This window comes from Pristiophorus japonicus, chromosome 12 (genome assembly GCF_044704955.1).
Source record: "Pristiophorus japonicus isolate sPriJap1 chromosome 12, sPriJap1.hap1, whole genome shotgun sequence".
NCBI classification, from domain to species: domain Eukaryota; kingdom Metazoa; phylum Chordata; class Chondrichthyes; family Pristiophoridae; genus Pristiophorus; species Pristiophorus japonicus.
Genome location: NC_091988.1, coordinates 118483751 through 118510336, shown reverse-complemented (window position 1 = coordinate 118510336; position 26586 = coordinate 118483751). Strand labels below are relative to the sequence as shown.

Sequence of the window (26586 nt, the reverse complement as noted above, 5' to 3'; positions counted from 1 at the left end):
CAGGGAAATGGCCTCCACGGTAGAAGACACTAAAAACATCCCAATAATCAAGGGGCTATAGGGATCGAGGAATACTATCAATCACTAACACTAATGAAGTAGTACTGGGTAAAATAATGAAACTAAAGGTGGACAAGTCCCCTGGACCTGATGCCTTACATCCTAGGGTCTTAAGAGAAGTAGCTGCAGAAATAGTGGATGCATTGGTTGTAATCTACTAAAATTCCCTGGATTCTGGGGCGGTCCCAGCAGATTGGAAAACCGCAAATGTAACTCCCCTATTTAAAAAAGGTGACCGACAAAAAGCAGGAAACTATAGACCAGTTAGCCTAACATCTGTCATTGGGAAAATGCTGGAGTCCATTATTAAGGGAAGCAGTAGCGGGACATTTGGAAAAGCATAATTCAATCAAGCAGAGTCAGCATGGTTTTATGAAAGGGAAATCATGTTTGACAAATTTGTTGGAGTTCTTTGAGGATATAATGAGCAGGGTGAATAAGGGGGTAACCAGTGGATGTGGTATGTTTGGATTTCCAGAAGGCATTCGATAAGGTGCCACATAAGAGGTTGCTGCGCAAGATGAAAGCTCACGGGGTTGGGGGTAATATATTAGCATGGATAGAGGATTAACTAACTAACAGAAAACAGAGAGTCGGGATAAATGGGCCATTTTCCGGTTGGCAAACAGTAACTAGTGGGGTGCCTCAGGGATCGGTGCTGGATCCTCAGCTATTTACAATCTATATTAATGACTTGGATGAAGGGACCGAGTGTAATGTAGCCAAGTTTGCTGATGATACAAAAATGGGTGGGAAAGCGATTGTGAGGAGGACACACAAAATCTGCAAAGGGATATAGACAGGCTAAGTGAGTGGACAAAAGTTTGGCAGATGGAGTATAATGTGGGAAAATGTGAGGTTATGCACTTTGGCAGAAATAATAGAAAAGCAAATTATAATTTAAATGGAGAAAAATTGTAAAGTGCTGCAGTACAGAGGGACCTGGGGGTCCTTGTGCATGAAACATAAAAAGTTAGTATGCAGGTACAGCAAGTAATCAGGAAGGCAAATGGAGGGGGATGGAGTATAAAAGCAGAGAAGTCCTGCTACAACTGTATAGGGTATTGGTGAGGCCACACCTGGAGTACTGCGTAGTTTCGGTCTCCGTATTTAAGGAAGGATATACTTGCATTGGAGGCTGTTCAAAGAAGGTTCACTAGGTTGATTCCGGAGATGAGGGGGTTGACTTATAAGGATAGGTTGAGTAGATTGGGCTTCAGAAGAATGAGAGGTAATCTTATTGAAACTTGTAAGATAATGAGAGGGCTCGACAAGGTGGATACAGAGAGGATATTTCCACTCATAGGGGAAACTAAAACTCCGGGACATAGTCTTAGAATAAGGGGCTGCCCATTTAAAACTGAGGTGAGAGAAATTTCTTCTGAGGGTTGTAAATCTGTGGAATTCTCTGCCCCAGAGAGCTGTGGAGGCTGGGTCATTGAATATATTTAAGGTGGAGATAGACAGATTTATGAGCAATAAGGGAGTAAAGGATTATGGGGAGCGGGCAGGGAAGTGGAGCTGAGTCCATGATCAGATCAGCCATGATCTTATTAAATGGCGGAGCAAGCTGAAGGGGCCAAATGGCCTACTCCTGCTCCTATTTCTTATGATCACAAATGCTAAACTTCCCAGAAGTTGCACAGATGCAAGATAGTTTTTGTAAAATAAATCGCAAAGCAGCTTACAACAAGCATAGTGCTCATACAGTTTCCCATAAAGCATCATTGCCAGATGTGTGTGGTTTAATGGGTTATATTTTGGGAAGTTCCAGTCTTGCTCAATGCAACCTGGTTAATGCATTGGTGGAAAATGTGAGGGGGCCCAGCTCATGGAAAGCCCTGAAATTTCATTTTTGTGTGATATGTGTGTATGTGGCGTACACTTCCTGTAAGGCATTGCTGTAACATTCTTTTCAAGTGCGGGGAAGAGCGTTCAGAAATCACAACTCCTGACGTAGTTGTGTGTTAATTCAAAACTCGAACAACTGTTCCATTCTTAGTGACTCTTTTGTGCTGCTTTGCACAATGTTACTTCACTATGAAGCAGTAACAGTAAAAATCTAAACTTCCTTCAATATTTTATTCATAAAAAAATATATATTGTGTTGGGGATACCGTGGTCAGCATTCCCGATTTGCAGTGCTCCTTATTTTCCGGTGATTCAGGGAGCGCAGTAGAGCGAATGTCCTGAACTATGTGTGAGATTCTCTTTCTAATGCGTTTAACCTTGTACAGGTTGAGCGTCCGAAATCCGGACATCGCGCTGATCCGTGGAGACGTTGTCCGGAATCCGGAAAATGTTCCGAAATCTGGACATTTTTTTAAACGGCGATAACGGTATTTTTCCGCCAAAATGTGGCCATGGGAGAGGGGAAAACACCACAAAAGAATTCCCAAAAAAATTCACAAAACCCTTACCTACTAGATCGCTGAAAAAGAATTAAAAAATAAAAACTTTAACTTACCTTTTTAGCAGGTCTTCAACTCGGGTTTTTCCCGGCCCCTGACACTGTCCGACTCGCAGCACTCTGCCCCGGACCCCCCACCCTGCTGTCCGCTGTCCTGGACCCACTGCCCCAGACCCTCCGTTGTCATTCTGCATCTGGATCCCCCTCCTGCCATCCTGGACCCTCTACCCTGCTGTCCCAGACCCTCCGCTGCCATTCCGGACCCTCCGCCCCAGACCCTCCTCTGCCGCACCCCCTCTGCCGTTCCAGATCCTCCGCCACACCCCCTCTGCAGTCCAAGACCCTCCGCTGTCCTCCCCCCCCCCCCCCCCCCTGGCCGTACCGGACCCTCCACTGCCCTTATCTTGGCCTAGGTGTTTCCGGATTCGGGATGTCGAAAAGACGTTCCGAAATTTGGAAATAACCGTATTCCAGAATGGCCGCGGTCCTAAGGTTTCCGGATTTCGGACACTCTAACTGTACCACATCTCCAGTGCTATCAAAGCCCAGGACTCCCTCCTATCCTCTCCAGTGCTGCCAAAGTCAGGTATCTACCTCCTATCAAAGTAAACATAAAATCTAAATTGGAATGTTTGGGAATCTATAATGATCAAGGCCACTTATGTACACTTTTCACAGAAAAATGAGCAGTCATTGCATTTGAGCATCAAAGCACTGAAAATTTGGGAATGCCATGTAATGAATGTTGCTCAAGTGTCCAGCCCAGCAGCTACTATGAGTCCCTGCTCTTGCAGGATGTAAGAACCACCTTGTGTTGGCAGCGCACTTGGTGTTTGTTGCTTGCCACAATTAAATGGGCCACAGGCCAAACACATTGGCATGGTAACTATATATAGTGCACTACAAGAATATTGGAATGCCTGTAAATTTGGCAAGTGGGTGAATCGGTGTCAGACTGTGGTATAATCTCCAATGTTTCACCAAGCTTACCATGATGCATTGTAAGCCGAGATTTTAAATTTTGGTTGTCAGCACCCTTACCTTGAGATCAGCAAACTTGTTTCTCACCTGTTCCTGGAACTGGGGCACAGGTGAAACTGCATTCATTCTGTCACCGGCTTTCATTCTTACTGCTCTGGTTCTGCTCTTCACTAGAGGATGCTCTCTGCTCCAGAAAGGAGTACCATTCATTTGCAAGATCTCCAAAGCTGCATCCTAGAATGGTATTTTCATTACTTGTGGTCTTGCTGCAGCCATTTCTCCTTCTCCATAACAGAACTGCTTTAGTGGTCACCAGCATCCTTTTAAGAGCTGCTGCCACTAGGTAAGTGTTAGATCTCTTAATTTCCAATGAAATACGAACTCCGATTGTAGTTTTAACTTTTTAATCTTGGCAGAGAGCAACAAACTTCTTGGCTTCAAGCCAGGTCTTTGTTCTTACTGGGACACATGGTCAAAATGGCTGTATTTTATACCTGGATCAATTTACAGAAAAGAACTCGCCTTCTTTGACCTTATTGGCTCAATCAATATTCTTTTAACGTTTTAATTGGCTCGCAACCCAAGGTCCGAAAATGTCAAGGTGATTGATGAGTTAATGCAATATGCTGAGCAGCACGTAGCAGCCTTGACTTGCGGGTCTGTGAATTTTTACAGTCTGTCTAAATGAGCCTGTTTGAATACTCTATCAATCCCCCCTTTGATTCTTTCACAAACTGAATCATAAAACATCAGGTATCACTGGTTAAACATTCTACAAAATAATTTCATACATGTTAATAGAGTTTTCTTCTAAAATTTGTTGATGTGTTTCGCCACATGTCCGAACTAGTAGCTTCCACACAAATTTACACCAACCCGAGTTCCATCGTGGCCACAATGGAAGTCTGGTTTTAGTAGGTTAATTAACCTTATTCCAATTTAATCCAAATCAATATCTTAATTCAATCAGTAAACAACCTTTCCTTAAGCATAACATACCCCTGTGCCACGTACAGACGGTCTGCTGGGACCTGCAAGGTGTCTCACCTGCGGGACAGCAGCTACAGCCGCCTGGTCGCAACAAGATTTAATCAACATAAACAAACAATATAAAAGTAAAAGGTATTTACATGTAATTCCCTTGCCACCCTACTATTTCCCTTTGGTGCAGAAGGTCGGCTAGTAAGAAGTAGGCCTATGCCTAGAATACCTACAATCAATAATACAGTACATTTATACATTTTCGCAAAAAGTAATTGTCCTTATTAGATTTCAGCTTCAGTTACGGGTGCTCGTTTAACGTATGAAGCGTGGATCCAGGCTTTCTTTCCTTGGACTTTAACAGCTGCCTGGGTGGTCAATAACACTTGATAAGGTCCCTCCCACTTGGCACCCAAAGGTTCTTTATGCAACTTTTTCACATACATCCAGACTCCCGGGATGATGTCGTGTCCTCCTTCGGGTGGATTACCCCAAGCTGCCGATACCTGTCGGGAAACAGAACTAATAGCATTGGTTAAGTTCTAACAGTATGATAACAAAGTGTCACTCATTAAGTGAACATCAGCTTTCCGTAAATCGATAGTTCCTGGCAGCGACATGGGTCTTCCTGTTATAATTTCAAATGGGCTTAGACCTGTAGTTCTGTTCGGGGTTGCCCTAATACTACATAGCACTATTGGTAGTGCCTGGGGCCATGGTGTTCCTTCTTGGTGATTTGTGCTTGCCGATACTGGCTTTATGTCCTTTCAGCCGAAGGTGATCCAGCAAAGCTCGTAAATCTTGTTCATGCTGTTCTTCCGTGTTTGAAGCTAGCAAGATATCGTCTACATATTGGATGACTGTGGATGACAGGGGAGGTAATTCTCGCAAATGGCTTTGTAAAGCCATGTGGAATACCGTAGGGCTGTTGTGGAAACCCTGCGGTAACCGGGTCCAAGTATACTGTTGTCCTTGGACAGTGAAAGCAAACCACTGTCGAACCTCCGGTGCCAGAGGCACCGACCAAAATCTGTTGGCCATATCTATAACCAAGAAATATTTATGTTCCGGTTTGAGGGCATTAAAAATGGTGGAGGGATCTGCGACCAAAGGAGCTGTTTGATCAATACACTGGTTAGCTTTCCTATAATCGACAGTCAAACGCCAAGTCTCATTTAGATTTCTGTACCGGCCACACGGGGCTATTGGAGGAGCTATGCGTTTTAATAAGCACCCCTTGTTTCTCCAATTGCTGAATAACCGGTAAGATTCCCGCGATGGCAGTTGGACTGATGGGATACTGTTTAGTGCATGGAGGCTTGGTCCCTGTAAATGACGCAGGCTCCATCTGGAGTAGGCCACAATCGTTCTTATCTTTAGCCCATATCGGGTATTCCTTCAATTCTTCTTTCTTCAAAGTTCTAATTGACCATGTCACCCGACCTGCAACGATGAATCTATTTGGATTAGAACGTCCATTCCCAAAAGAGGTTGATCTACTGGGCCTATCCAGACCGGCGTGGTTAGTTCATGTGGACCCAGCCCTATAAGTACCGGTGTTGTCCTTTTAATTTCCATTTTATGGCCCCCAACTCCATAGGCTGTACGTGCCCTACCATCTAACGGCAAAAAGTCTCCATATTGTAGGGGTAAGCATGTTAATTCTGCCCCTGTGTCTAAAAGACAGTCCACATCCTTATCGCCCACCCTCACAGTTATATATAGCCCATCTCCCCTTTGTTGTATTAGTGCGAGGAGGGGGGCCAGGGTGGGCTCTAATCGTTTTTTGCTATCCCAAGTAACTGTTGTTGTATTGTCAGTCGCTTAAATGCTTCTATGAGGTCGTTATCTTGTGACAAGCCTGGTTTGTTGGCTGAATTGTATCCATGGCTGCGTCCTCTTTCCCAGCCACGACCTTTCTGTTTGGCCCTGCACGTCTTGGCCCAGTGACCTTCTTTCCCACAATAATGACATTTTCCGGGTAATTTTCCTAACGACTGTTTATCGGAATCCTGGGATTTCCATCCCATAGCCTGTACAGCTCGGACTTTAGCTCCCATATCCCGATCTAATTGGTTACATTGATCCACCAATGCTGCAAAGGTAGTTCCTCTCCCTTCCCAGTCTGGTAACACTACCTTAAGCATTTTGGACAGTTCTGGCTTTAGATCTGCCACAAAAGCTGCTTTCAGGGGTCCAAACGCTTGTTCATCCATTTCCTCATCCGTATGATTCATACCCAAATGTTCTAGCCACGTGCATCTAAACCGCTCGTCATACTCCAGGACCTCCTCTGTTCCTTTCTGTTGGCAAGTTGCAATTTTTCCCCAGTCTGTCTTAGCTGGACTGAAGGCTTGCAGCCAGTGTTTAATCGCCTCCCATCCTGCGTCTAATTCTTGCTCATTCTGCCCCAAAGCTTCATCTACCTTGTCGTGCAATTTTCTTCCCTGTGTTTTTGGCACCATTATGGTCAAAATTTGCACTCCGTCCCAGGGATGAAGTTGATATATATTTCTTAAGCGGTCCAATTGGTCCCACGTTTTTACTCCCCCTTTCTTTGGATTGGGCAATTCATTTATCAATTTTCTCTGGGTCTGCCGGATCATGAACTAAGTATTCTTCGGACACCCTTGTTTTTTTGGTTCCGCCCTCATCCGCAGTCTCTTCTGATTTGACTACAACTCGTCTTTTTTTAAACAGGGCAAAGCGCACCCCTAATTCTTCTTCATCCTCCGACACTGTATTGTCGGAGGATTCAGAAACCGTATCTATTCCTCGGTCGTGTCTTCGGGTTTGCGCTTTTAATTTATCCAAACATGGGTACCCTGGGAATTGATCAATACATTTTCCTTTTCCTATTACTGTCTCTTGACCAAATGATTTTTTCCATTCTTTAATTTCACCTTTAAGATCTTTAACTTCCGCTTCCAGCTTTTCAAGTTCAAGCTTTTTCTGTCGCAGCTGCGCACAAACTGCTTGCAATTGATCCTTTGTACTGGTCAGTTCTCGATCATGTTGGGAACGCATTATAATTTCATTCCGCTTTCGAATCTGGCCTATAACCGCTAGGGACCATCTAGTTCGCTCTTTATTTTTCATACGTGTCGTTTTTCCCCAGACCCTTTTAATCTCGTCCAAGGACCATTGTCCTTTGGAGGTTCCGTACTTTTTGTTCAATCTTAATACAGGTTTTAGATAAGTTGAATTGTTGCTCTATGTATTCTTTCAACTGTTCGAGAATTAAATCTAGTGAAACTTCAGGTGGTGCGTGCCCACCTTTAACAGTTGTAGGCAATTCTTTGTTCTTGTCTCCTGCTGCCATTTCTTTACTGAGTTCTTTACTGGGGTCTCGAGTCGTCGGCCTGCTAGCCGATCAATAGGTCGGTGATTAATTAACTAACACACCGCCGAAGTTTAGACGTCTATGGGACCTCGAGCCGACTACCAACCGGAGGGTTCACAAACCGGAGGCTTTCGGAATCGCGTAGAAGGAGAGGCGAATTTAGACTTTTGACCGAGGACTTTTTTTTGAAAAAGAGGTGTCATTACCTCAGTATGTAGGTCCGATGTCCAAAATTCAGTTTCTTTCCTCAGCAATCCTGTTCGCAGCGCCAAAATTGTTAGATCTCTTAATTTCCAATGAAATACGAACTCCGATTGTAGTTTTAACTTTTTAATCTTGGCAGAGAGCAACAAACTTCTTGGCTTCAAGCCAGGTCTTTGTTCTTACTGAGACACATGGTCAAAATGGGTGTATTTTATACCTGGATCAATTTACAGAAAAGAACTCTCCTTCTTTGACCTTATTGGCTCAATCAATATTCTTTTAATGTTTTAATTGGCTCGCTACCCAAGATCCGAAAATGACAAGGTGATTGATGAGTTAATGCAACATGCTGAGCAGCATGTAGCAGCCTTGACTTGCAGGTCTGTGAATTTTCACAGTCTGTCTAAATGAGCCTGTTTGAATACTCTTATCAGTAAGCCTCCCCTTGACCCCAGTGTGTTCCAGCAAGTTGTGCAGAGTGCTACAATATCATGCAAATGTGCTGTAAGTGCATTATAGTGCAAGGTCAGCCAAGAGAATCGCAGGCACATGCACCACTCAAAGACGAGCGCTCCTACTGCCACTGTGCCGGGAATGCATGATCAGCACTTCGATTTCTTTTATGGCCCAATTAGATTTGCTGGTTTAAAGATACAAGCCAATTAAACAGCTGCTCTCAAGGCTGCCACCTTAGGCCCAGTAGGACAGGGCTGTCTAGATGCAAGCTCTCAACTATTTCTAAAACACATTGTGTATTAATGGTGCATCGTCCTATCATTAAAAAATTAGGTGTATAGAAATTATGAGGGGCCTAGATAGAGTGGATAGGAAGGACCTATTTCCCTTAGCAGAGGGGTAAACAACCAGGGGGAATCGATTTAAGGTAATTGGTATAAGGTTTAGAGGGGATTTGAGGGGAAATCCTTTCACCCAGAGGGTGGTGGGGGTCTGGAACTCACTGCCTGAAAGGGTGGTAGAGGCAGAAACCCTCACCACATTTAAAAAGTACTTGGATGTGCACCTGAAGTGACATAACCTGCAGGGCTACAGACTGAGAGCTGGAAAGTGGGATTATGCTGGATAGTTCTTTGTCGGCTGGCGCAGATACGATGGGCCGAAATAGCCTCCTTCCGTGCTGTAAATTTCTATGATTATAACCTGTCTTCTGATTTCCCATTAGTAACGATATGAGACGTTAAAAATGGACACGTTCATTTTCCTGCTTTATCTCTATTTCAGTTCCTGCTTTTCTTTTTATTCCTACGAGCAATCTGTTCCTTTTTTAAAGTACCAAGGGAATAACTCTGGACAAGAAATAGTCCAGAAATGCTGACAACTGTCACATTTCCATATAAGGAATGGAAACTTGTTCCTTACAAGTTGGCCAAAGGACTCCCTGAGGATTCCTTTTTCTTAATTCAGGCCGGTCATTAATGAGTCTAGAGACTGCATCCACCCCACATCCCCACAACGATAACCTTCAGCTATCTGCGCTCATCATAACCACAGCGACGATAGTGCTTTTATTTGGCTTTACACTGCTGATCCTAAGAGCAGGATGGGGAGATGGGCAGTTGTTTTTGCTGCACTGCCATCAAGCACTCAACCATTCACACTGCGAAAACCTCTTTTCAGGGTCATTGGCAAAGTGTTCGTGTGAAGATATGAATGTTTCTCTCTGGATTCTTCCTGAACTCTTTCTGGCACGATCAGTTTCAGTCCAGGACAAACTGGATCACCCTGGACTGGAGGAACTGCTGGGTGCTCATTGAAAATAGGACAAACCTGCTGATGCACATGCTCGCTTACATCACTTGCCTCCCTCGCTCATTCGCCTCCCTCACTCACTCCCTGGAGGAAATTCACCTGACACACTATGCCTTTAAAAAGTTCACATCCTGTGCAGCCAGATGACCTTTCCACGCTCTACTTTATATGAGTGCTCGTTCTGGACCTTGATCTTTATCTCCCATCATTGACATCAGTTATTTGTGTCATTTTCCACAGTGGAGTTTATAAAAACGCATTTCTGTATTTTTTATTTGTAGCAGTTCAGAATGGCAATCAGGGGGAAACTCTCCACTGGCTGGAGTCATACCGAGCACAAAGGAAGATGGTTGTTGGAGGTCAAAATCATCACAGTCCCAGGACATTGCCGCAGGAGTTCCTCAGGGCAGTGTCCTCGGCCTAACCATCTTCAGCTGCTTCATCAATGACCTTCCTCCATCATAAGGTCAGAGGTGGGGATGTTCGTTGATGATCGCACAGTGTTCAGGGCCATTCGCAACTCCTCAGATAATGGAGCAGTCAGTGCCTGCATGCAGCAAGACCTGGACAACATTCAGGCTTGGGCTGAAGTGGCAAGTAACATTCGCGCCACACAAGTGCCAGGCAATGACCATCTCCAATAAGCGAGAGTCTAACCACCTCCCCATGCTAATCAACGACTCCCATGATATTCAATGACATTACCATCACCGAATCCCCCACCATCAACATCCTTGGGTTCACCATTGACCAGAAACTTAACTGGACCAGCCACATAAATACTGTGGCAACAAGCAGGTCAGAGGCTGGGTATTCTGTAGCAAGTGTCTCACCTCCTGACTCCCCAAAGCCTTTCCACCATCTACACGGCACAAATCAGGAGTGTGATGGAATACTCTCGACTTGCCTGGATGAGTACAGCTCCAACAACACTCAAGAAGCTCAACTCCATCCAGGGCAAAGCAGCCCACTTGATTGGCATCCCATCCACCACCTTAAACATTCACTCCCTACACCATCGACGCACCGTGGCTGCAGTGTGTACCATCTACAAGATGTACTGCAGCAACTCGCCAAGGCTTCTTCGGCAGCATCTCCAAAACTCGCGATCTCTACCACCTAGAAGGACAAGGGCAGCAGACGCATGGGAACACCATCACCTGCAAGTTCCCCTCAAACTCGCACACCATCCTGACTTGAAAATATATTGCCGTTCCTTCATCATCGCTGGGTCAAAATCGTGGAACTCCCTCCCTAACAGCACTGTGGGAGCACCTTCACCACATGGACTGCAGCGGTTCAAGAAGGCAGCTCACCACCACCTTCTCAAGGGCAATTAGGGATGGGCAATAAATGCCGGCCTTGCCAGCGACGCCCACATCCCAGAACAAATTTCAAAAAGAAGCTGTTTCTGGAATCACAATCATAGAATTATTTTCTTTGTTAATTCAAGTTCCACTTTTTTAACTTGCAAAGCATTTTAGGCCGCTAACTTCCACGATTTTACAAAGGGTGCAGCCACAAACACTGTGCACCTGATGTGTATTTCCAATGTTTTTTTCATTTCTGTTAAAAAAAAAAAACGGACTCATTCATTGGAGCATGATCTTGAGCACAAGAATATTGAAACATACTTCCCCTTGGTACAAGTAGGGCGTGGGATCTTTAGAAGCATATCTCTGTTCCAGGTCAGATCAAATGCTAGCAAGGATCTTCTACAGGAACTGTGCTGTGAGGATATGCTGCTTCTGTCACGTTCCACACGGGTTCCTATGGACAGAAAGAAGGCATCGGTGTACCCACACAGCCTCCTTCAACTTCAGTTGTAAACCGGTTTGACGTTCAGGTTCAGTCCCCAGTACAGTATTGTCTTCTGTTGCAGGTTGGTAACCCGCCCCAGCAATCTCATCATCCTCATTAAGTTGTCTTGGCAAAAATGCAGTATACTTCCCTATTTTATCTGAGGAGGGAGAGGAACAGGAGCGAGAGCAGCATCCCTTTCCAGGAGTTGTCTCAGCTGCTGCTTGTGGTTACAATGCTGAATCAGGATATCTCAGTGGATAAGTATCACATGGAAAATACAGCACACCTGATGGTGTATTTCCAGCATTTGTTTCATTTCTGTAAAAAAAAGGACTCATTCATTGGCCCAACCAGTTTTTTTTGGGGGGTGGGGGGTTCTTAATAATTTACATTTAAACAGTACATTGTGTGCAGGAATCATACAAAAGCTGGACATTTTTACCAGTCTTGAATAGTCCATGACAAACCTATGGTCATACCTAGAATCTGCAACGTTATCTGTTACAATATGCAAGTCTTCAAAGTCTTTCAATTTCTAAGTGCACACTATTCCCAGCTACCTTTTAAATAAAACTACAATGTAAAGTTGAATAATGCTAATAGAAACAAAGAAAGTAGGTGCAGGAGTAGGCTATTCGGCCCTTCGAGCCTGCACCACCATTCAATAAAATCATGGCTGATCATGCAACTTCAGTACCCCATTCCTGCTTTCTCTCCATACTCCTTGATCCCTTTAGCTGTAAGGGCCACATCTAACTCCCTTTTGAATATACCTAACAAACTGGCCTCAACAACTCTCTCTGGTAGAGAATTCCACAGGTTCACAATTCTCTGAGTAAAGAAGTTTCTCCTCATCTCAGTCCTAAATGGCTTACCCATTATCCTTAGACTGTGACCCCTGGTTCTGGACTTCCCCAATATCGGGAACATTCTTCCTGCATCTAACCTGTCCAATCCCGTCAGAATTGTATATGCTTCTATGAGATCTCCTCTCATTCTTCTAAATTCCAGTCAGTATAAGCCTAGTCGATCCAGTCTCTCCTTATATGTCAGTCCTGCCATCCCGGGAATCAGTCTGGTGAACCTTCGTTGCACTCCATAGCAAGAATGTCATTCCTCAGATTAGGAGACCAAAACTGAACACAATACTCAAGGTGTGGTCTCATCAAGGCCCTGTACAACTGCAGGAAGACTTTGCTGCTCCTCTACTCAACTCCCCTAGCTATGAAGGCCGGCATGCCATTTGCCTTCTTTATTGCCAGCTGTACCTGCATGCCTGCCTTCAATGACTGATGTACCATGACATCCAGGTCTTGTTGCATCTCCCCTTTTACTAATCTGTCACCATTCAGATAATCTGCCTTCCTGTTTTTGGAACCAAAGTGGATAACTTCGCAATTATCCACATTATACTACATCTGCCATGCATTTGCCCACTCACCCAACCTGTCCAAGTCCCCCAGCAGCCTCCTAGCATCCTCCTCGCAGCTCGCACTGCCACCCAGCTTAGTGTCATCTGCAAACTTGGAGATATTACATTCAATTCCTTCGTCTAAATCATTAATGTATATTGTAAATAGCTGGAGTCCCAGCACTGAACCCTGTGGCACCGCACTAGTCACTGCCTGCCATTCTGAAAAGGACCCATTTATTCCCACTCTTTGCTTTCTGTCTGCCAACCAGTTCTCTATCCACATCAATACATTACCATGTGCCTTAATTTTGCACACTAATCTCTTGTGTGGGACCTTGTCAAAAGTCTTTTGAAAGTCCAAATACACCACATCCAGTGGTTCTCGCTTATCCATTCTGCTAGTTACATCCTCAAAAAATTCTAGAAGATTTGTCGAGCATGATTTCCCTTTCATAAATCCATGCTGACTTGGACCGATCCTGTCATTACTTTCCAAATGCGCTGCTATTAAATCTTTAATAATTGATTCCAACATTTTCCCACTACCGATGTCAGGCTAACCGGTCTATAATTCCCTGTTTTCTCTCTCCCTCCTTTTTTTTTTAAAAGTGGAGTTACATTAGCTACCCTCCAATCCATAGGAACTGATCCAGAGTCTATAGAATGTTGGAAATGACTGCCAATGCATCCACTATTTCTAGGGCCACTTCCTTAAGTACTCTGGGATGCAGACTATCAGGCCCTGGGGATTTATCGGCCTTCAGTCCCTTCAATTTCCCTAACACCATTTCCTGACTAATAAGGATTTCCCTCAGTTCCCCCTTCTCGCAAGACTTTCGGTCCCCTAGTATTTTCGGGAGGTTATTCGTGTCTTCCTTAGTGAAGACAGAACCAAAGTATTTGTTCAATTGGTCTGCCATTTCCTTGTTCCCCATTATGAATTCCCCTGATTCTGACTGCAAGGGACCTACATTAGTCTTCACTAATCTTTTTCTCTTCACATATCTATAGAAGCTTTTGCAGTCAGTTTTAATATTCCCAGCAAGCTTCCTCTCATACTCTATTTTCCCCCTCCTAATTAAACCCTTTGTCCTCCTCTGCTGAATTCAAAATTTCTCCCAGTCCTCAGGTTTGCTGCTTTTTCTGGCCAATTTATATGCCCCTAGCTTGGATTTAACACTTTCCCTCATTTCCCTTGTTAGCCACGGTTGAGCCACCTTCCCTTTTTATTCTTATGCCAGACAGGGATGTACAATTGTTGTAGTTCATCCATGTGATATTTAAAATGTTTGCCATTGCCTATCCACCGTCAACCCTTTAAGTATCATTCTCCAGTCTATTCTAGCCAATTCACGTCTCATACCATCGATGTTTCCTTTCTTTAAGTTCAGGACCCTAGTCTCTGAATTAACTGTGTCATTCTCCATCTTAATGAAGAATTCTACCATATTATGGTCACTCTTCCCCAAGGGGCCCCGCACGAGCAGATTGCTAATTAATCCTCTCTCGTTACACATCATCCAGTCTAGGATGGCCTGCTCTCTAGTTGGTTCCTCGACATATTGGTCTAGAAAACCATCCCTTATACACTCCAGGAAATCCTCCTCCATAGTATTGCTACCAGTTTGGTTAGCCCAATCTATATGTAGATTAAAGTCACCCATGATAACTGCTGTACCCTTATTGCACGCATCCCTAATTTCTTGTTTGATGCCATCCCCAACCTCACTACTATTGTTTGCTGGCCTGTACACAACTCCCACGAATGTTTTCTGCCCTTTGGTGTTTCGCAGCTCCACCCATATAGATTCCACATCATCCACGCTGATGTCCTTGCTTTCTATTGCGTTAATCTCCTCTTTAACCAGTAACGCTACCCCACCTCCTTTTCCTTCCTGTCGGTCCTTCCTGAATATTGAATACCCCTGGATGTTGAGTTCCCAGCCTTGGTTACCTTGGAGTCATGTCTCCGTAATCCCAATTACATCATATCCGTTAACAGCTATCTGCGCAGTCAATTCATTCACTTATTACGAATGCTCCTTGCATTGAGACTCGGAACCTTCAGGCTTGTTTTTTTAACACTCTTTGTTCTTTTAGAATTATGTTGTAATGTGGTCCTTTTTGATTTTTGCCCTTGATTTCTCTGCCCCCAACTCTTGCTTTTCTCCTTCCTACCTTTTGCTTCTGCCCCATTTTTACTTCCCTCTGCCTCCCTGCATAGATTCCCATCCCCCTGCCTTTTTAGTTTAAACCCTCCCCAACAGCACTAGCAAACACTTTGCCTAGGACATTGGTTCCGGTCCTGCCCAGGTGCAGACCGTCCGGTTTGTACTGGTCCCACCTCCCCCAGAACCGGTTCCAATGTCCCAGGAATTTGAATCCCTCCCCCCTGCACCATTCCTCAAGCCACGTATTTAGCTGAGCTATCCTTCAATTCCTTCTCTGACTAGCACGTGGCACTGGTAGCAATGCTGAGATTACTACAGTTGAGGTCCTACTTTTTAATTTAACTCCTAGCTCCCTAAATTCAGCTTGTAGGACCTCATCCCATTTTTTACCTATACCGTTGGTACCTATATGTATCACGACAGCTGGCTGTTCCCCCTCCCCTTCCAGAGTGCGCTGCAGCCGCTCCGAGACATCCTTGACCCTTGCACCAGAGAGGCAACATACCATCCTGGAGTCTTGGTTGCGGCCGCAGAAACGCCTATCTATTCCCCTTACAATAGAATTCCCGAACTCTATACCTCTCCCACTCTTTTTCCTGCCCTCCTGTGCAGCAGACCCACCCCTGGTGCCATGGACTTGGCTGCTGCTGTCTTCCCCTGATGAGTCATTTCCCCCAACAGTACCCAAGATGGTGTATCTGTTTTGGCGGGAAATGCCCGCAGAGGACCCCTGCACTACCTTCCTTCCACTGCTCTTCCTGATGGTCACCCATTCCCTATCTTCCTGAGTAACCTTTACCTGCGGTGTGACCAACTCATTAAACATGCTATTCACGATATCCTCAGCATCGCGGATGATCCAGAGTGAATCCATGCGCAGCTCCATTGCCGCAGTGCGGTCTGTCAGGAGCCGCAGCTGGATACACTTCCTGCACATGTAGTCGTCAGGGACACTGGAAGCATCCCTGACTTCCCACATAGCACAGGAGGAGTTTGGCTCATTTCACTTAAAATAACTCCATACATATGAATGAGCAGCTTTTGTAATGCACTCATTATGTTGTCCCTACATATATACCTGATCCTAAAGGCAGGGCAAACGAAGCTCTGCAAAATATTTTGTCCTTTGGCTAACGATCCCTCCTGGCCAACTACCATAGAGACATGTGGGGCCCTTTTTGTGACACCCGTTAGCATCTTCCAGCGGGCACAAAGCCATTTTCGCCCAGGGGCGGGGAGAAACACTACCCGCGAAATTGCACGGGAGTTAGCGGAGGTGCTGCCACAGTAGCGCCACGAGCCACCGCTGATAACATCGTCACCATTAGGACCGCGCGCTGACCCCTTTCCACCCCCGCGACCGGTGTCAGCGCCAGCCTCGCGGATCGCGAACTGGGCCGACATCCACTCGCTGCGGGGGAGGTCGGGAATGCCCCACGCCGCCATCTTACCTGTTTGGCCAACTCACTGGTCGGCCACTTTTTTTACTTCTCTGGTGTGGTCCGGGCCGCCATCGAGCAGCCCGCCACTCCGTTTTGGTTGCCGGGCTGTGGCCTCAGCACCATGCCGCCCTGTGGAGGCCATCAGAGGCCCAGCAGAGTGCGCAGCGGCCCTCCCCTTTAAGCAAAGGGGAGGGGTTATGAACCGCATCAACCTGCGTATCGCTGCCAATCGCGTCCCATTATCACCTCTGAACCTGCACCATCAGGAAGTGGAGTACACGAGATTGCGCTCCACTTCCTGTGAGGGGTGGTAATCGCAATTTTGTGCCGGGGCGGGACTTCCCCACCGGGTGCAGGAAGTCCCGCTCCCCCCCAAGGTGGCGTTGGGGAATTTCTCCCCCGTGGAGTGGCCATGTGTCAGTTGAGTAAGACAGCTGGGAATGCTACAAACCAAGGGCACTAAAAGTTTATTTTAAACAGTAAGATCAATTGCTTACAAACCAAGCAAAAAGGGATGTTTGAAATTTTGTTCCAAAATAACTGCACATCCTTGGAAGTTTCATTAAATTTACTGGGTTTATAATAAGCTTAGGCACCAGCTCTTTTTCTCCACTGTGGAGAAGAATTTCTTCTTTGGGCTGTAGAAAACATCTGCTTTGCATCACAGAGATCCGATACTTCAACGTTATGTGTTGACTTGCCCCCCATGACACATGCACACATTCATGTTTGGAATTCTGTTCCATAAAAGATTTGTCAGCTTATCATCATTTTGGCAGAATAAGGTATCTTCCTTAAGGAGAAAGATGACAGATGATGGTCCCTCTTGCTCTCCACCTTCAGTTAAACCAGGCAGATGGAGCTCCTACATGTGGCTCACTGCATTGTGATCAGCTCCAAGGCCAAGGTTCTGCAGCTGCTCTCCTACCTGAGCAGATACCTTCTCCTCTTCCCTTCATTTAAGGCAGGCAGCTTTAGGATTCAAATTGCACTCGTGACTTGATCCAAGTTCAGAATGACTGACACAGCCTGAGGGACATTAAGCAGTTTTGTCTGTGGCTTGTCATTGTTAAGGTGGAGTTGACCCATGCGTCTAGGTTCCTTGATGTCATGCACACAAAGGCATTCATGAGCATTATTAGCAACTCTCCTCTCCCGCTCTCTTTCTGATTTTTGGTCTGGGGGAAGGTGTTCGTCATCATCTTGACTACTTGTTCTTGATATTTTGGAATCTTTCGTCTCATCATCTGCCATATCTTTCGAATCTGAGATTTGTGTTTTTATCTCGTTTAATGTCCGTGCTAGATCGACTAACACTTGATCTCTGCAGACCACTGGACATTCCATTGTAAATTTCTTGTGCCGGTGCAGTGGACTGTGGTGGCAGTACATGGTCAGGCAGAAGGCCACAGTTGCTAGGTACTTCCGAGCCTTTTTCATGAGCTCCAACCATAGAACATCTGTTGGCTGACAGCACCATCATCATCATCATCATCATCATCATCATCATCATAGGCAGTCCCTCGGAATCGAGGAAGACTTGCTTCCACTCTTAAAATGAGTCCTTAGGTGACTGAACAGTCCAATACAAGAACCACAGTCCCTGTCACAGGACAGATAGTTGTTGAGGGAAAGGGTGGGTGGGACTGGTTTGTCACACGCTCTTTCCGCTGCCTGCGCTTGATTTCTGCATGCTCTCGGCAATGAGACTCGAGGTGCTCAGTGCCCTCCCGGATACACTTCCTCCACTTTGGGCGGTCTTTGGCCAGGGACTCCCAGGTGTCAGTGGGGATGTTGAACTTTTTCAGGGAGGCTTTGAGGGTGGTCCCTGTAACATTTCCTCTGCCCACCTTTGGCTCGTTTGCCATGAAGGAGTTCCGAGTAGAGAGCTTGCTTTGGGAGTCTCATGTCTGGCATGTGAACGATGTGGCCTGCCCAGCGGAGCTGATCAAGTGTGGTCAGTGCTTCAATGCTGGGGATGTTGGCCTGGTCGAGGACGCTAATGTTGGCGTGTCTGTCCTCCCAGTGGATTTGTAGGATCTTGCGTAGGGCACTATTGGGGTTATAAATCCTGCGCCTATTAATACGTGCAAGTCACCATGGTTACCAGACATGGCAGTTGCTGATCCAACAGTATGATTTTGCAGCACCTGAATGGCATTGTCGTTCTAACCGATCCTCCATTTTATTTTGCAGGTTGTGTAGTGTTCCTTCATAATTTGGTGGTGAGGCACCTTGGCCTCCAGATCTAGACCACTGACCAGTACCTGCAATTGCCGTTGGGGGCCCATCTCGTGTTGATGGATTTTAATGGAAGTTATTACTGGTATGATCTGGTTAATAGATCGAGACTCGAGCCTTTTAACCAAGGATTAACCAAGTGCATCACAGGTTTGTGAGCTGCCGGCTCAACTTTCTCTGTTAGTCATGATGGTTTCTGTTGCACTGATTGGTGGTGAATGAGATGAAACCTGCATTACTGGAATAGTGGAAACCAGACATGGAAGGAAGACTCCCATTAACTTCTGTTGATGGTACACTGTGTATTGGGTACCTCAGGCGTTCATGTAGATGATGGTTGCTGCAGCCACTAGATGGAGACAAATGGGATGAAGAATTTCCTATCAACCTCCATATCCTGGCTGACCCATTCCACTGGATGAGTTCCAAACATCAGGACCATTGTGAATACCATCTTGGATATAGAAAGAGCCTGGAAATACAGAACCTGAAGGTTTGGAAAAAGAATATCCAGTTGAATACCATATTCTTCATGATGTGAAGGCGTAGATCAAAGATGGAAGGCCAAGAGGTGCCTTTCGTACTTTCTTGGGCTGGGTTTCTAGATTACTTGGTTCTTGCACTGGTCATCTTTGAGGATTGCTGGCATAGGGGCAATACTGAGAGTCTGGTTTGGCTCCAGTTGGTGACATTGCTCCCAAATTGGTCATTTCCATTTCAGAGTTCAGAAAACTTCCCTGATTGCTGATTCTCTTCCAAATGGTGGAAAAGGAACTCTCAGAATTTTTGACAACAAGGCCAGAGTTGAAGAAAGATGAAGAAGAAATGCTATCATGTAATGAAAACTCTATTGGGTACAAGATCAAGGTAGTGGGATTCATTGTTGCAAGCAACTATTATTTGTTGATTAATACTCTGTCCAACGGTATAGCTACTGTTTGGAGGCCTATAAACTACACTCGCCAGTGTTTTCTGCCCCTTATTATTTCTTATCTCCACCCATACTAATTCTACTTCCTGATCTTCTGAACCAAGATTATTCCTCACTACTGTCTTATGTCATCCTTTATTATCAGGACTAACCACCTTCTTTTCCATTATGCCGGTGTTTTCAAGATGACACGTACCCTGTAATATTTAGTTCCTAACCTTGGTCACCTGGCAACCACGTTTCTGTATTGGCTATTTGATCAAAGCCATTTATCTCTCTTTGTACACTAATTCGTTTATCTTGTTAGGAATGCTTCGTGCATTCAGGTAAAGAGTCTTTAATTTTAACTTTTTACCAATATTCCCTGCTTCCATCTTATTCGCTGATGCACTATTACCGTTGAACTCTCTGTCCCTTCCTGTCATACTCTGCTTACCTTTACCCAAATCACTACACTGCTCCATGCCCTTGGCTTTCCTCTTTAGATTTTTAAATTTCCCCTCACCTGACCCGTCCCCCGTGCAATGAGAGCCACCACAAAAGATTCCCCCAAAATTAATAAATATATCCAAAATCACTTCACACACATTTATACATACAATATGAACTAATCACTTGTCAAAGAAAGACTGGATCGACTAGGCTTATATTCACTGGAATTTAGAAGAATGAGAGGGTATCTCATAGAAACATATAAAATTCCGACGGGATTGGACAGGTTAGCTGCAGGAAGAATGTTCCCAATGTTGGGAAAGTCCAGAACCAAGGGTCACAGTCTAAGGATAAGGGGTAAGCCATTGAGGAGAAACTTTTTCACCCTGTGGACTGTGGAATTCTCTACCACAGAAAGTTGTTGAGTCCATTTTGTTGGATATATTCAAAAGAGAGTTAGATGTGGCCCTGACGGCTAAAGGGATCAGGGGATATGGAGAGAAGGCAGGAGTGGGGTACTGAAGTTGCATGATCAGTCATGATCATATTGAATGGTGGTGAAAGCTTGAATGGCCTGCTCCTGCACCTATTTTCTATGTTTCTATCCCTTAAGTGTGTCTTGTTCGGGTGCCCTTTCCTGTCCGAGTGCTCTTAGGAAGAGCTCCCCTAATGGCTGAAACTTGGCTGGTGGAAGGTTGCTGAGTTTTCCATGGAGGAGACTTCAGCTGACCTTGCAGGACGACCTCGAGCAGCTTTAGCCCTAGAAGACCCGTCTGTAGACTGCACCACCTCGGCACGGGCAGCAGCGGTTTGGGCTGGCTGAGCGTCAGTGGTGGGAACAGGAATGCGGTCATCCTGAGAGAGGATAGCAGGGTCCTGCTCCACTGACCCACTGCCACTCCCCCGGGGCGGCTCCTCAGCATCCCTACCAATCTGTTGGAGCACCGATTGTTGGGCTGCTGAGACATCCTGCAAGCCCCAGTCGACACTGGTAAACCCAGCCATGATGGTCGCAGTCAGAGCTTGGGAGGCACAAAGCTTAGAATCATAGAAGTTTTCAGCCGGCCAACAAGAGGCTATCCAGCCTAATCCCACTTTCCAGCTCTAGGTCCGTAACCCTGCAGATTACGGCACTTCAGGTGCACATCCAAGTACTTTTTAAATGTGGTGAGAGTGGTCTGCGATTCTGCTGCTGCACTAAGGCATTGGGTCGCTTCCGCCTGTGCTGTAGTGGCAGCCGCAACATTGCCTATCACACGCACCATCATGTCCAGGTCGACACGGCCTCTTCGGGAGTCTTCCATCATTTCCAACCTGGAAATCCTGGGCTCCGAGCTCTGCACAGAGCCCCGTGCAATGTTGGATGCGTACTCCTCCATGCTCCTTGACATTGTCAAGAGGCTCTCTGGCAGGCTTGTCATTGCACGTAGCAATTCGATGTACATGCCCATCACCCTTCTTCTGAAGGTCGCACCATCGAGGTCATCATCCGAGTACAGTGCAGCAGAGCTTGCGCGCAAACTCCCCCTCCGGCGATTTGGCCCCCGAGCTATCCTAGCCCCCTGGCCCACTCGTGCCTGGTGCCTCACCCTGTGTAAAGCCCGCTTCTACATGCACAGTGCCAGTTTCTGAGCTGGTGTCTGGGAGTGACAGATGCAGTGACATGGTCGTCGTCTCCTCGTCAGGCTGCTCACGTGCTTGTTCTTGATTAGCTGAAAGCAGAAAGGCACAAGAATGGGGTTATGGTTAGGGGAGGGGGAGGAAGCAAGATTTGCATGCATACTGCATCAGCAGCTTGAATGTGCGAAGAGATTGTATGATGAGGGGGAAGTGGGATGTGAGAAGAAAGATTAGGAATGAGCAAAAGGTTCAACGTTGCTGGTTACCACGGCCTCTATGATCTGCAGCCCAATGCTGTCCGGCACACACTCCTCCAACTGGATGGCAGCTTGTCCCCTGCCTGTCTGCCGCTGCTCCCTCCGATTATGTGAGATCTTAGCCTGCGAGAGAGAGAGAAATGTGAGAGTGAATGTTGTGCAATGTGTTTGGGTGATATGCTGTCAGTGTTTGAGATGTTGCAGTAGTGGTAAGGTTGTAAGAGTGGTGAAGCTCTGATTGTGAGGTGTGGGTGGTGATTGGTAGGTGAGTGTATTGGGGGTGTGGTGTATTGAGCAGAGTTTGGGGCTGCTTGTGCTGTAGAATTTACCAATATCTCGCAAAGATTCCAGGTACCTTTCCCCTACAGAGGAGAAGAATCCCTTTCTGGGCTTTTAATATGAGTTTAAAGGGGCAGACGAAGCCTACGGGGGATAAAAGGGGATGCATTCATGGAGACCCCCCCCAGTGTTTGGACTCATAGGAAAGGGAATTCAAAATGGACCTAAATTACAGAAGCTTGAGATCCCCTAAACATCTATGGGAAGGAGCATATCAATTTTAAGATTCTACAACATTTTGGCTTCAAAAAAGAGAGTTACCAAATACAGGAGGTGAGGGCAAATTCGTGTATTAAAGACCCCAGACTGTCTGGGGGAACTATTCACCCTCTAAGAGATAATCGAATTACCCAATCAAGCACAATGGAAATCATGGTCAAGAAACTGGACAATTCTAAAACAATGCAAAACCACTGATAGCACATTCTCACACCCTAATCGAGTTACTGCTGACAAAGGAGACATTTGAAAATCAATGGACAGAACAGTTCAAACAGAGCCCAAGAGATTTGGTGGGAGATAACGGAGCCTTTTTTTTTGGAATATATCTATCCCCCAGTTTTTACAAGGAGAGACCAGCAAGGAGCAGCACGCAGACTAGCAGAACACAGAAACTAGCAGAAGACAGGAGAGAAGCAGAGCCACAGACTGGAACACAGACACAGACACAAGCAGCCGGAGCTGGGGAGTGAAGAAATGGAGCAGTGAAGGAAACTACTAGAACTCATCAAGAACTGACCGAGCACGAGGCCCACGAAACGGAAGATTGTCAGCAACCAAATTGACAACCCGGGCCACCACAACCAGCGAAACGACCAACCAAAACCAACTCAGCAAAAACCGAAGAATCGACATTTATTTCCACTCTACAATCTACTTCGGAACGACCAACGGGTGAGAAATTACCAAAAGGGACTAACTAAACTATTCTTAACCAAAGAAAGTGGGTACTTACCCCATACATCCAAAACGCAACTTACCGCATCAACGGACGCACCCCAACCGAAGACCACGCAGCCCGAAGTCCTCTCCTCCGACCGGGGTACGGCTCGCCTAGAAGGCCAAGTGCAGCGAACCCCGAAACCGCGATTCACCGGCAACTGTCAAAAGGGATTGGTGAGCATAGCCCCTGAACCCCCCAGAGCTATAACTTCGTTAGTTAGGGGAATTGGGAGGAGGGAGGCTGGGATATCGCTTCTCGGCCTTTTGGCTAAGATCATGCGTAACTGACCTGACAGGGGAGTAACCATGACCCCAACGTGGTTCTCCCTGGATCAGGAAGGTGATTCTCCTATGCTTTTTGGAAATAGGAGGTGGGTGGGGTGGCTTGACCCATCCACCTCCACGGAGGTGTGTGGGGTTGCTGACCCATCCACCTCCATGGCACGAACCTGGTATTGCAGTACTTCCAGGAACGGTGCTTGGGCTCTAGGCCTTTTGGCTAAGAGCATTAGCGCAGGGTGATCCTTGATGTGTGCAAGGTGACCTCTGGCGTTTGTGATCTGACAAAGAATTGGAAAGATTGGCTACGAATAAAAAAAAACTTGTGTAAATGTATCTGCATTCGCCTTTTTACCCCATTTAGAGTTTAAGCTGTATTCTTTTCCCCACAGACTGTAATTGGACAATTTATTCAATGTGTTGTACCCCTCGGTGTGTATTGGTCTGTGTGTGTTATTAAAGGTGTGCCTTTTACTTCTTTTTAAACACAATAAAGCCATACCTGCTTCCTATCTTGAAACCGATTGTCTGTCCAAGTCTGTCACCGTCCCTTCATAATTCCAGTGTCTAGAACCAAGGGTGTGGGAGCGATTCGGAACCACTCATATAAGGTCAGAAGGGAAAGCTGACCCCCTGCAAACCACCCCTTACATAATGGCGACCCAGATGGGACACTGGTAGAAGGGACGTGATAAGAGAGAGACTGGTTTCAGGAAACGAAGCAAAATGGAAGAGGGGATTTCCTCGTATGTGTTTGAGGGTAAATGTGGCTAAGGAGTGGGTACTCGATCTATTGTATGCTGAGCGTCCAGAAGATGCTGCAGCTCAATGGACCGAGAGCAAGGACCATAAAAAGTCGATAGAGAAGGCCATTTGGCTAATTTGCCTTCAGCAACAGATTCGGCTTCTAGATGAGGAGAATTCAATGTGTTGTACCCCTCAGTGTGTATTGGTCTGTGTGTGTTATTAAAGGTGTGCCTTTTACTTCTTTGTAAACACAATAAAGCCATACCTGCTTCCTACCTTGAAACCGATTGTCTGTCCAAGTCTGTCACCATCCCTTCATAATTCCAGTGTCTAGAACCAAGGGTGTGGGAGCGATTCGGAACCGCTCATATAAGGTCAGAAGGGAAAGCTGACCCCTTGCAAACCACCCCTGCAGATGGTGGGATATGGCATTTGCTGAAGCCTTCACCTTAACCTGCCGTGTGAGGTCACTAAATTTCATGCGGCACTGGATGACTGACCGTGGGACCACAATGCTGGCCATGACATGGGCGGCTATCTCCTGCTAGAGCCCTCGCAAAGTGTGTGGCGAGGGCTTCCTGGCAGTGTGTGAAAAGAGGACAACCACTTCATCGCCACGACCAGTGCCTCAGGAGCCACGTCGGAGAATCTGCGGGCTCTCTTCCTGTGCTGTCGCTCTGCCATGGGTTTCCACCTGTTTGATCTGGAGGTTCCGTCTGTTTGACTGGATGATATAGGTGGATGTTAAAGATAGTGAGGTATTCTTCAAAGCAAAGGGAGGTTTGCCCGCCAGTTTCCTCCATGAGAAATGAATTAACTTGTACTTCATCTCTACTGCTTGTGGGTTCTTGCCACTTCTCCTTCCTGCTTTCAAGCTTTCCTCTTCAACTCTGCCTTCAGTTCCCCATCCCGCCTCTCCCTTTTTCTTATGATCTGCATTCACCGTTATCCCATACCTCCTCACTGAATAGCACTCAGATGTTGTCCTGCACGTGAGGAACACTATATGAATGGAAGTTGATGTATTCTAGTGCTCTTGAAGACTCCGTGTAACATTGTTCCTGAGGAAGAATGATAGCAGAAAGCTTGCACCTGAGGTTGTATTTCCCGCTAAAGTGAAGAATACTACACCTGTAGTAGCTAATTTGATGTTTGAAAGTTTGTCCTAATCACTCCTGGTGGTCTAATGGATAAAGGCACTGCCCATTGTCGTATTAAGCAATACAGACCAGATGGTCCCAGCTTCGATTCCAAGAATGTCCTTAGTTAGCTGATATCAACTAGGGCAACGGTTGCGATGCGGCATTTAAGAACATAAGGAGTAGGAATAGGCCCTATTGCCCCTCGAGCCTGCTCCGCCATTCAATAAGATCATGGCTGATCATTGACTTCAACTCCTCTTTCCTGCCCGATCTCCGTATCCCTTTTATCTAACTCAGCCTTGAATATATTCAGAGACTCCACATCCACAGCACTCTGTGGCAGAGAATTCCAAAGATTCACAACCCTCTGAGTGAAGAAATTCCTCCTCTCTGCTCTTTAAATGGTCGCATCCGAACTGTGCTGGGCTGAGGAGGTGAAAAATAATGTACAGTTCCAGTTCCTGAACACTTTGCAGTGGCGCCTGCTGATAAGAGGATATCCTGGACTGCAGACATCCCATGACTCATCAGCCACCAACCCCTACTGGTCACGTATGAAAAATGGCCACTTAGATGAGTTATCAGAGGGTGACTGGCACCTGTGGAACAATAGCAAGGATTCAGGAACCTCGAGAGCAGGGGGGAAATAGGGGAAATATAATGGTCGTCTGAGCTTTCATAAGAAACAACTCGAGCAATGTCGCAACACCGGCATAAATTAAAAAATTAAGCAGGAGTATCTTGCAGCTGAGCTGTAAATGTATGACTGAAAACATTTCCTAAAGAAAAATGGAATAAGACCCTGAACTTATTGATACAACACTCCGAGTTACGAGGATTTGACTTCCCTTACTGTTTCTTTATTTTGTACATAGAAATTTCAGGGCCATCGAGCCAGAAACCTGAAGAAAGTAAAGAATCCATTGACAAGATGCCGAGTGCCTTTTCGAGCACTACCAATGCAGGTTGGTTCTGTTGCAATGTTTGGTTTGGTTCTGTCTAGAGATGAGATTCGAGTTCCACTATCAACATAAAACACATTGGAAAGAGTTTTATTTGCAATCAGTAATTTCTTCATCT

At 45.9% G+C, this 26586-nt stretch overlaps 1 protein-coding gene, 1 non-coding gene and 1 pseudogene across 3 annotated transcripts in view; 2 read left to right on the top strand and 1 right to left on the bottom strand.

The window, feature by feature from the left end:
* rtf2 (replication termination factor 2) overlaps window positions 1-26586 on the top strand; it is a 174544-nt gene that overhangs the window by 132400 nt on the left and 15558 nt on the right. Inside the window, exon 8 of one of the 2 annotated variants that reach the window (XM_070895893.1) lies at window positions 26382-26471. The exons of the other annotated variant lie outside the window; for it this stretch is intronic. Coding sequence (XP_070751994.1) covers window positions 26382-26471 — 90 coding nt within the window. The remainder of the gene's footprint in view (window positions 1-26381; window positions 26472-26586) is intronic. 2 annotated transcript variants of the gene reach the window in all.
* LOC139277694 (transcription factor 4-like) lies at window positions 17403-21559 on the bottom strand (annotated as a pseudogene).
* Window positions 23587-23783, top strand: LOC139277751 (U2 spliceosomal RNA). The gene has a single exon (XR_011596133.1). It is a non-coding gene; the product is annotated as a U2 spliceosomal RNA (small nuclear RNA).